General features: G+C 37.0%; 1 protein-coding gene across 3 annotated transcripts in view; it reads right to left on the minus strand.

Annotated features, from left to right (window-relative positions):
- LOC129771202 (glutamate receptor 1-like) overlaps nt 1-12,388 on the minus strand; it is a 479,865-nt gene that overhangs the window by 18,368 nt on the left and 449,109 nt on the right. For all 3 annotated transcript variants that reach the window (XM_055774616.1, XM_055774615.1, XM_055774614.1), the window contains exons 5-6: nt 3,990-4,376; nt 3,279-3,621 (exon numbers count right to left, since the gene is read on the minus strand). In XM_055774616.1, the coding sequence (XP_055630591.1) occupies nt 3,279-3,621; nt 3,990-4,376 (730 nt within the window). The remainder of the gene's footprint in view (nt 1-3,278; nt 3,622-3,989; nt 4,377-12,388) is intronic.

Genomic DNA, 12,388 nt, shown 5'->3' on the forward strand with positions numbered 1-12,388 from the left:
ATTTGTACCGTTCGCCCCAAAGTATATGGGTATAGCCTCCAGGTATGCTACATTACTCAATGCATTTTTGTGAGTCCTGATATGCAATGATAGCGTTTATCATATTTAATGAAAATTGTACAACAAAAAATATAAATATGACAATTATGTTGCAAGTGGTTTTTGTGGTGGTTGTCTCGTTTCAAATGCACTGGGTTTAGCAGTGAAACATTTGCCTTCTATATTTGTTCGTAGCTTGCGTAATGAAACACAGGATACCTGAAAATTTTATATGCGTTGCTCTCAAACGATCAATTTGTGTGACCAACTAGCCCCACTAGCCCACTATATATATATATATATATATATATATATATATATATATATATATATATATATATATATATATATATATATATATATATATATATATATATATATATAAAAATGGAGTGATGTCTGTCTGTCTGTCTGATTCTTATAGACTCGGAAACTACTGAACCGATCGACATGAAAATTGGTATGTAGGGGTTTTTGGGGCCGGGGAAGGTATTCGTGATATTTTGAGACCCCTCCCCCATCTCTAAGGGGGGGCTGCCATACAAATGAAACACAAATTTCTGCATTACTCGGAAATTAACCAAGCAAACGAAACCAAAGTTGGCATGTGAAAGTTTTAGGGTGCAATAAATGTTTCTATGATGATTAGACAGTCCTTCTCCCACTCAAAGGGGGGGCTGCCATACAAATGAAACACAAATTTCTGCATTACTCGAGAATTAATCAAGCAAATGAAACCAAATTTGGCATGTGGAGGTTTTAGGATGCAATAAATGTTTCTATGGTGTTAAGATACTCCTTCCCCCTCTCTTAGAGGGGGCTGCCGTACAAATGAAACACAAATTTTTTCATTACCCGAGAATTAATCAAGCAAATTAAACCAAATTAGGCATATGGAAACTTTAGGGTGCAATGAATGTTTCTATGGTGGTTAGCTACCCCTCCCCCCTCTCTTAGGGGTGGCTGCCATACAAATAAAACACAAATTTCTGCATTACTCGAGAATTAATCAAGTACATGGGCGGGACGAAGTTTGCCGAGTTAGCTAGTATATATATATATATATATATATATATATATATATATATGTATATATATATATATATATATATATATATATGTATATATATATATATAAACAATATTCTTAAACCTATGGTTAGTTATGAAACCGATTAGTCGCGGTGGAAAGCTACACCTTTTAAGGTATTTAAATATTTTACGTACATATTTTTATCTTGGTGTGTGTAAGTGTAATGGGCAACAATATCGGGTAGAAATGAAAAATCGATTTTTCTTTGTTTTTTTTCAATGATTTTCTGGACTTACAAATTTTTTTTGCCAACCAACTCAACAACAAATACAATTAACCTTATCAATCATTTTCAGTTGCTTCCTAGAACATTCCTGTAGGACCTTCCCATACAGAGATTTTTCTGTTTGATTGAAAAATTATTCCTTCGCCTTTAATGACAACCATCGCACCACAAAACGAAAGGCAGTTTTTTGAAAACTGCATTAAACTCTGCCCTAGGATAATTTGTTGCGTTTACGAAAAAAAAATTAATCTGTTTACATCGATTTCAAAAAAGTGTCAAAAACAGGATTTTCATAGTGCTATACAAAATTCTTAAAAATTGTGTTAGTCCAGAAAAGATTTGAAAAACCAGAGAAAAACCTATTTTTCATTTCCTCCCGATATTGTTGCTCACTACACCTACACACACCAAGATAAAAATGTGTACGTAAAATATTCTAATACCTGAGAGTTGTAGCTTCAAAATACTTATCGATATGTGTTGATTTTTCACGAAGTTACAGCATGTCAAAAATCATCTAAAATTTCCGACATCGCACTCTGTTCCTCTAAATTTTTGTTTGTCGAGTGTATATAGCGCCCTCCAGTCCAATGCCATGAAAACAACAAAATACAAATACAATCAATATTTGCGAAAATATAATCCATTGTTTTTGCAAGTTCAATATTTTTTAATAAAATGATAATTGGCTTCAATTTGATATGTCGATGATAATCGGTACAGTGGTTATGAAATTGTGAGTTATGACTTTTTGAAAAAGGTCATTTTTGAGAAAAAGTGGAAAAAATAAATTTTCGGACCGCCCTAAAATGAAAATGGGTGAAAATCGGGTCTTATTTTTGAGATAAAGAAAAAAATTACCACTTTTGACGAAAATCTGAGAACCACTTAATCGGTTTGGCGTGGAATGGCTGTATTAGAAAATCTAAAATAAAATTTTATTTCGACCGTACCGGTTAAGTTCGTATAATCTAAAACCTCGGGCATCAAGATCTGATAAAAGGAGTAACGAGAAAATTCCTAGAAGCATCTATGAACCGGTGCTCCCATGACTGAGTGGTTAGCGTCAAACTTCACATGCCGGTGGTTCGGGTTCGATCCTCGTTCTGGTCGGGGGAGTTTTTCGTTCGACTTGCACTGTGACCACAGTGCATATTCTAGAGCTTTCCACTCAGAATGCATTCAAGGCGAGTTATTTGGCATAGAAATCTCAACTAAGTACTAATAAAAATGACGCAAGTAATACGTATGTTGAGAAGGCCAAAGTTCCACTGGGAACGTTAGTGCCATCCAAGAAGAAGAAGAATCTATGAACCGAATTGGTACATGCTTTAATTTTCACAGCTGCATACACATAATTGAATATTTTCAACATAGGCGTCAAGTCATCAACATCATAAAAGCTGACGCGTACGAAATAAGTGTATAACTCTTCCTTACGACTCACATACGCTTCGTGGTGACGAAAACCAGACCGAAGCGGAATTCCACTGCTCTATATATTTACGCAGCCAGCTAGTGGCGTTTAATGTCTCATACCCCTTTCCCTACAGCATCTTAGTCATCGGCTAGGAAATGCGAGAGCAGCTCTGGAATTCAGCTGTAAAGCAACCGTCATCAAAAGAGTTTTTTTATTCTTCCTTCCAAACCTGAAAATTAAATTTTTCCAGCCATGAAATCCGCTGGAATTCCATACATGTGCAATTTCCTTCTATCGCTTCAACCATAAAGACTGATTGTACATTGCCGCCGTAAAGCAAAAAGGGGCAAATGACAAAAAAGGAAACTCCCCACCATCAGCGGTGAACAGCAGCAGCCATCACACATTCCAGAGAGCTCTGCCGAAAAGTGTAAATAACAACAAACACGAGAGCCACATATATCACCCCGTGTTTCGCCTCTGTTGCAGGAAATACGTACAGTTGATGCCAAGTTTTCTCGCCACTAAATCAGCCAGATCCTTGCAGTAGCCCTCGAAGCGATCGTTGCCCTCCAGCGTTTCGCCGGGTTCCGGCTGGCGCAGCATTATGTACGGCTCCTCGATGATGGTCGTTACGACGTAGGTCTTGTTCTTCTCGTAGTTCATGTCCGTTTTCAGCCGGGTGTATTTGGCTACCACCGGCGTGAGCCCGTTCTCGTCGGACCACTCGGCCACCTTTACCATTGCGCTGTTCACCGTCATCTCGACCACGTGGAGGGTGTAGTTCTGCCGTTTGCCATCTTCATTAAATCTTATGTCTCCCGTAAGGCCAGAAATTTCCACCTGTGCACAACAGGGAACACAGTAATAAAAAAAACACCGTAAATAGTAGTGAGAGATAAAAGCTACGCTTGCAACACCTGTGGTATAAATAACATCAAATCGCAGTGGACGCCGAGCACTCTCTTTTTATGGCCGCGTCCATGCAGCTGAAGTCATAAATCTGATAATGCTCCGAGATGAGCAGCCATTTACTGGAAATGTTCAAAAGCACTTTTTTGCGGACGTTCTGAAATCTGAACTAAGGTGATTCGAATCACTTATAGTAAACCGACGAGCGTTTATCGGAAATGAAATGATTTTAGGAGCGTCGTTTGCTTTTGAACATCCGCCGCAACGATGCCACTTCGCACTGCGAACATACAGCTTACCTTTCGCAAGTAGCGTGAAATTTTGTCGCCATGTTCCCACGGTGTAACCCAACCCTTGGACATGTTGCAGTCCAGCGTGCGGGTTCCGTTCGTGGGCAGGTTGAATGGCTGTCCTCGGTTGCGCACCGTGTACGCCCGGAATTGGTCCGGTTTTTTGCGAACGATTTTCGAGAATGCTTCCACCAGCACAAAGACCGCGTCGTACATCAGTGCTGCCTGGGCGGAGATGAGTTCCTTGCCGGCGCCCTGCGATGTCGCCGGATCGAGCCGCTTCCAGCCGTCGAGGAACTCTTTCACGTACTTTTTGCTAGTGTCCACAATCCGGAAGCCGGTGATATTGATGGCGCCGTACTCGATCACTTCGCTCTCCCAGCGGTCGTCCATCACCTGCAACAAAAGGGGACGAGAGAAAAAAAAATTAAAGGAAAGGGGAATGAATGAGAGCTTCTGAACAACGGAAGGAAGTGGCCTCGTGAGAGGTTCTGTGTTACATGATGTGGTATAAATCACGATTTCATAAATACAACTTGTATACATGGCTAGAGCGAAGGTTTTTTTTTCTTGCGCAAAAAAAAGAGAGAGCTTTCATTGGTTTGATTTCAGTAGATGAACACGAAATGTGGTTCGAGGAAAATAGGTATGGGCAAAAAACCACCAGGCGACTCGTTCTGCAATGTGAGTTTTATTTATGTTTAATCATAGATATTGATTGGAAGTTTCCCCATCATTCGGTTTATCGTTTGTCGCCAGGAGGGGATTTATGATACAACGACGACAAGGACGACGGAAATTCGATTCCGGATAAAAGACCTCTATTATCACTCAGCTCGAGTGTGGCTGGTTTTTGGGAAACGGGAGTTTCTTGCATTCATATCATATCAGACGGTTCCAGACTTCACTATCATTCTTCATCAAACTGCTGGATTTGTGCGATTCGTGATGTTCTGAGAACGAAATCCGAAAAAGCCTTCCGAATTCCTCCCGTGGAGTTAATATTTCATCAAGTCTACTTAGAAGAACTCGTCTTTTTTGTTTCTTTATTATAGTGACTTTCAACACATTTCGGCTGATTCGTCACTTTCACTTCCATTTTTGGAAGAATGTCGGGAGTGAGAATTGAACTCGTGATCTCTCCGTGAGAGGTATGGATGTTACCACTACGCCAGATCGCCTCCAAGAACTCGTCTCCTACTAACGCATTATTTTATTAGCAGCTGTTACTACAGTTACACTATAACACGAACGTACTTTAATGTTCACCCTGTATAAAGGTCGTCCATTACGTGTTTTGGAAAATGAATTGAAGCATATATAAAATTTTAATATCAATTATTTCCTCTCACTTTTTAAATTACCGTCACGCACCCACTCGGAAAACTCTTTTTTGGGGTAATTTTCGATTACTTTTCAAATCTATTACATAATTGTCCACGTAAACTCGTTGTTTCACGATCCGCACGTTGGATGACATCTACAACATACCAGATAAAAAAACAGAGGAGTCGATATTAACCGATATCATAAAAAAACACAGAAGCATTCTTTAAACAGCAATCATGTGAACAATTTCTGGAAAATTTCTAAAATTATTCTCGATATGATACAATGATATTGAGATAATAAAACTGAACGGACCATAACGGTCATTGGATGTTTATCATCATTTCCAATCAAACTTCAAATGATACATGAATTGACGGTAGGTTTTATTTAAACACAATTAAAACGTAAAAAAGTTTATACGTTTGGTTTTGGTACATATTATAATTGAATAAATTGATCTATACAGCCATTCCATGCCAAACCGATATAGTGGTTTGAATTTTCGTGGAACTTGGCAGTTTCGTTCCTTGTCGCAAAATATTGAACTCGTATTTCTTCATTTTTTTATTACGGTGCCCATTTCCATTTTACGGTGGACCGAAAAATAATTTTTTTCTCCTATTTTCCAAAAATGAAACGATTCAGTAATAAGACACTAGCTAGTCTTGTTTGGAGAAATATCAAACTTGCGAAAGAATTTGATTTATACCGCACATGGCAGGTTCGGAATAAAATTAGTTCTTCTGTTATATTTTTCACGAGGCTACATACTCAACCAAAACATATTAGCTTTTGAAATTCTTAACTCAAAAATGAAAGAAAACTCCTCTCTCAATTTTCCTCAACTTTCCAGAAAAAAATATTGCACCCTCTATCTTTAACCATGTAAACTATAAAAAAAACAAATAAAATGAACAACTACGGAGACAAGATTCAATTATTGTCCAAGCGTAATGTTTTTCCAAAAAATATAGCTCTATAGGATAGCTCATTGGCTTCAATTTGATATGTCGATCACCTGAATCAGTGCAGTAGTTCAAAAGTAATGCATTTTTGAAAAGAATCATTTTTGGGAAAAAGATTAAAATTGATTTTCCGGATAACCCTAAAATGGAAATGGGCACCCCAATAAAAAATAAAAAATACAGGTTTCATGATGAATTTATGTTTGTTGTTATAACCACTATTAAAATATTAAAAAAAAACACGCGTGAATGGATTCATTTAGCACCAAACTTAATGACACATTATGAAAACATTTCTATGACAATGTTATGGGTGCATAAAAACCACTATCAAATAGCAAATGATGAGATCTTATTTGCAGTGGGAAAAGATCTACCAAGTACCAAGTCTGTGTTATTCTTAGGAATAAGAGATATTATTTCTAAAATCCTCCAATCGTCTTACTTACAATACAATACAAGAGGTACTTATTCACCCATTTGTGGTTCTTGCGGAAGAATAGATAAGTGGAGAATGGAATAAAAAAATGTTTGGCTCTGGCATTAGTGGCAGAAAGTATTTATTCAATTCAGCTGGAGAGGATAGTGAGCCATGACCTATCATTTCATTATTTAACTTGAGTCTGACTAGCTTAGAGGTACATGAATATAAACTAGAGTTTGATTATCCTATAACTACAGAAACATATCATGGTCTATATTATCCTTCGTAGCCTCCTCGATGTTATCTTTACCAGAACATTGTTTTTGGTTGGTCTAAAACTAAAACTCGAATTCGTTCACCACATGTAGATCTTTTTTCAATACTTTCGAGAGTCGAAAACAAGCTTTCGAAACATTATATTTAGATAATGGGATGTACATCACTTTAAGCTCAAACCTTCTGATTTCGGAATATTTTACGAATATACTGTCTTCTTGGTGTGTGTAGATGTAGTGGACAAAAATATAGTAAATAAATTAGAAAAATCGTTTTTTTCTGTTTTTCTGAAAAAATTGTGTACTAACACTCATCTCTAATTTTCAAGTCAATTTCGAATATTGAATTTCAATTTTGATAACAAATATTTTCAACACGACCCTTCACTGAGGTCGTGGTTTTCGTTGTTAGTCGTAGAAGATTTGGATTTCGTAAAGCAATTTCTGGACAGTAACAATTTTTCTAATCCGTTGATTATGTGACTAAACCAACAGAAATAAGTAGTTCAACTGTAGCCTGAATTCACTGGAATTCTAGTATCGTCCCCACATAGCTACAACCGAAGGGTTGACCCCGTCCTGGAAGGCCTTAAAACATGGGTTTTTGTCGATTTGTTATGATTTATTATGTTTGAAAATGTAATTTAAAAAATTTGAGACAGAAAAAAGGTTTATTAAGACGCTGAGAGTTGTGCGTGTATGTACCCTTTCTAAAATTCGGTACCAGACCAAATCACCAGCTCGATGGGAAATATTTGTGTAGGGTACACAATAAGAAATTTTGACTTTTTTACTGAACCTCTATGTGGTTCACCATTGGACCCATTGTGAAAAACGGATTTTTTGTATGTCATTCTCAATAGCTTCGAGGTAAAAGATTGAAACAATACTGAAAGTGCATCTTACTATGGTGTATTGAGAAATATTTTTTTTAATGAAAAATTGAAAAACAAAAAAAAAATCCACCACTGCTCCAATTCGTATTTAAATATGTACCTACGCCTTTTCTAGATACGTGTGATTTGTTTCAGAGTTTGAAAAGTTTTGTGTAGCACGATTTTTTTATATATATTTGAAAAATTTTGAATTTATTTGTTTAGAATTTTGAGACCAGGTACTGATCTAATTTATATTTGAATGTGCTCGTATGTGTTTTTGATATGTGTTTTTTTCCGAAATTTCCGTTTACTGCGCGGTACGAAAATAAAAAAAAATTAATGAATATTTCTGTTCATTTCTATTTTTATTATCTTATATATGTTATATTTTTTTTAATCGTGTATTCTTAAACAGTGTCCCAAACGTTATCACCGACGCTATGAAAAATATTGTACCAAATTAGAACATAAGGTAGTTTTTCTGAATTCCTATGTCACTATAATTTTTATTAGGCTCATTTAGCAATTCAGCTGTAACAGAGCCGAATTCATTCGAAAAAAAAAAAGTTCATCCGTCGTGATAACTTTGATGAACTCGGTGTTATTATGAATACCACGATACTGTCATGTCACGGTGAAAATCGAGTATATTTGTCACTTGTGTTTTAGGTGGTGAAAGCTAGTCACGCGGAATGGAGTATGTTTGATTTCGTATTTATTTAGCTTTTTTACAAACATTTTGAATCTTGTCTTGCTTTTTAGGAAAGAAAAGATAAACAAACAGCAATTTATCCGTCTGGTGGCATTTTTGGAACGAAATTCTGACGTATCCAAAGGACATAAATTTGTTTATTTGTATTCGGTAAATGCGTTATGGCATGTAATTAAGGACTAAAAATGTAGCTCCCGTATGCACATTGAAGCATAGCGAGAGGTCTACTTCCGGTTGTCTTGAATGAATAGAAATTTTTTGTTTCCATTCTTAGGATTAGCCTAACAGAGAGTTGCAACATCATAAAATGGCAGTGGAGACCACTCAATAATCTCTTATTAGAAAGAATGATCATTACTCGATCAATCGATTCATTATTATGACTATGTATAATATTGATTTGTTGATATTTTGAGTATAAAAAAATAACTGTCAAGTTTTTCCAACATTGCAGAATTGTTTTTGTAATTCAAACATTCGCAATTGGTGGACAAGACCAGAATCAGGCCAGACCAGTTATAACGTATAAGGCTTTTGCTATTGTTTTTTTTAATGGATATTTTCAACGATATTGTTTTGAAGACATTCTTTGGATGAGAGAATATAAAAAAAGTGATAGTAAGTTTTAAACAAGGAAAAAATGAGTCTATCATTGCAAAGCATTCACAAGATACTGTATCTAAATTCTTCTCTAGTTATTTTTCCATAAATTTAATATCCATCTAAAGAAAATCTAAATCACTTTCTGCCTTTGACAAATTCCTTGAAGTCCATCAGATATATTATATGAAGATTATGCTTCTGACCGACGCTGCTGACTAGTTTCAGTTTAAATAATTAAATCAAACTTCATGTCCCGTATATCAAATTACAGAAATTCAGAATCCCATATAGGAGTAGCTCAGATTATACTGATCGTGAGGTGGATAAAGTCGGGTTTATTCAACAAAATTGTAGAAATGGTTCTTATAAAATGATTCTAACCTTGACCTGTATTAAATGCTTCTCATTATTCAAACGAGTAAGGCAGAGCTAAGAAAAAGAAAATGCGAGATATACATAATAGTCATGTTTTACGTCTAGAGTAACTTATAGAAGGGAAAATAAAATTACATTCTCATATGTTCAACAACTACATTATTCACGAGCAACCAAGTATTCATCCTCATCTTTGAACCAGCGTTTGATTCAGCAAACTGACGCACCGAATAAATGAATCATGAGATGAGCACGAACAGATGGCATTGAAATACCGAATCATCAAGGTATAAGGCTGTTAAAAAAGTCCTGCGATATTTCCGCGAGGTGTCGTTGTAAGCGCGGAGTTCTAGTTGTATTCATTGTATCGAGTTATACTATAGCTTGTTGGAAAGGTATTTTTGCGCGCTATAATATAGTCCTTGACAGTGTTTGTTTGGTTAAGTCGTTCGTGAATTATAGTGTCGCAAATATGGAGAAAAAAAGAGAAAATCCGAAATATTTTACAGTACTACTATGACAAAGGCAAAAATGCATCTCAAGCTGCCAATAAAATTTGTGCAGTTTATGAACCCGATACAGTTTCCATTTCCACCGCACAACGATGGTTTCAACGTTTTCGTTCTGGTGTAGAGGTCGTCGAAGATGCGCCACGCTCCGGAAGGCCTGTCGTCGAAAATTGCGACAAAATCGCTGAATTAGCCGAGAAAGACCGGCATAGTAGCAGCCGTAGCATCGGCCAAGAGCTGGGGATAAGTCATCAAACCGTTATTAATCATTTGAAGAAGCTTGGATTCACAAAGAAGCTCGATGTATGGGTGCCACACACTTTGACGCAAAAAAACATCTTTGACCGTATCGACGCATGTGAATCGCTGCTGAATCGCAACAAAATCGACCCGTTTCTGGCGATGAGAAGTGGGTCACTTACGACAACGTGAAGCGCAAACGGTCGTGGTCGAAGCCCGCTGAAGCGGCTCAGACGGTGGCCAAGCCCTCATTAACGGCCAGGAAGGTTCTGCTGTGTGTTTGGTGGGATTGTCAAGGAGTAATCTATTATGAGCTGCTTCCCTATAGCCAAACGCTCAATTCGGACCTGTACTGCCAACAACTGGACCGCTTGAAGGTAGCACTCATGAAGAAGAGGCCATCTTTGATAAACAGAGGCCGCATTGTCTTCCATAAGGACAACGCCAGGCCACACACTTCTTTGGTGACGCGCCAGAAGCTCCGGGAGCTCGGATGGGAGGTTCTTTTGCATCCGCCGTATAGTCCGGACCTTACATTAAGTGACTACCACCTGTTTTTGTCCATGGCGAACGAGCTAGGTAGTCAGAAGTTAGTCACAAAAGAGGCCTGTGAAAATTGGCTATCCGAGTTTTTTGCCAATAAGGAAGCGAGCTTCTATAACAGGGGTATTATGAAGTTGGCATCTCGTTGGGAACAAGTCATCGAACAAAACGGCGGATATTTGACTTAAAACAGATGATTGTAACTTATTTTATGAACAAATGAAAATTTAAAAAAAAATACCGCAGGACTTTTTTGACAGCCTAATATAATCGCAAGCTTGTCATTCTAAAACATACGCTTAATTAAATGACATATTATCTCATTAACTGTATTAATTTTACCTACATAACGTTCAAACGTCCGATATTATGCAACCGACATAACGTTTAAATGCCCGAAATTCTGCAACCGACATGTCTCTTATAAACGGGAATGAACACTCTCTCTTTTTTTTTTTTTTTTTAATTCGTTTATTTTTACAGGCTCAGTTACTTACGTTTAAAGGAGCCGAATTCTTAAATATATTTTTAAAGCTATATATATATATATATAGAAACAATTTTCTTACATCTATGGTTAGTAAGGTGGAAAACCGATTACTCGCGGTGTACTCGAGTTTAGAAGGGTGACATATTTTTAGGAGAAGGATGGGATATAAGGAAATTGTAACAATGTTGATGAGCACTCAATTCTTAAATCTATTCGTATATCTATAGTTTATTTACATTTCAACTTATTCTACTATTTATAGCAAGGGGACGAATTACCCGCAAAGGAAGGAAAGGAGGGTATAAGGATGTAGGGACAATCACACACGAAGATCTATAGCTTTAAGGAAAACATATATATGGGACATAACACTCTCTCTTCACGGAGTTTATTTCTACACGCAACTGTCCGTGACAATGATGATAGACACAAAAAGATTAAGTCAAGTGTAAATGATCAGGCCCAATATAATCGTCGAAAAAATAAAAAAGGAGATGGTGACAAATGTAAATAAATTTTTGTTTGCGACGCGCAAAACTTTTAAAATTCATTTTTTGACTTCAGTACTGCAGTTTTAACGACGCCGGTGGTTGCGTGGGTTCAATCCCAGCTAGCGTTGTTGGGATTTTCTGAGGCGAAAAATCTCTGGTTACGTCTTCCTTCGGAAGGCTATTGAGAACGACGAGCGGAAAACTGAAAAATACGAAAAAACGGGAAAAACGGACACCAATGCGTCAAATCAATAAGTGGAGTTGACAAATCAACACAAAATCCATTTGAAATATAGTGAAATATAGAAGAATCACTAGCATCTAGTAATTCGTATCGGATTCGTTAATACCCAAATGAACCTGTCGAACACAGTCAAGATTGATTTAAGCCAATGACCACATCAGAATCATCACTTACTAACAGTTCCCCGTGTCGGACGGCTATCGCACGTATCATTAAATGTAACTCAATTGGAATGTTCCACTGGCTCTCCACGGTAGAATTCACGGTACAATAAACTTTCCGAACTAACGGTCACTCTCACCCACCCAGGTTACAGACTGCTTTGCA

The sequence above is a fragment of the Toxorhynchites rutilus genome, chromosome 2 (genome assembly GCF_029784135.1).
Source record: "Toxorhynchites rutilus septentrionalis strain SRP chromosome 2, ASM2978413v1, whole genome shotgun sequence".
NCBI lineage: Eukaryota > Metazoa > Arthropoda > Insecta > Diptera > Culicidae > Toxorhynchites > Toxorhynchites rutilus.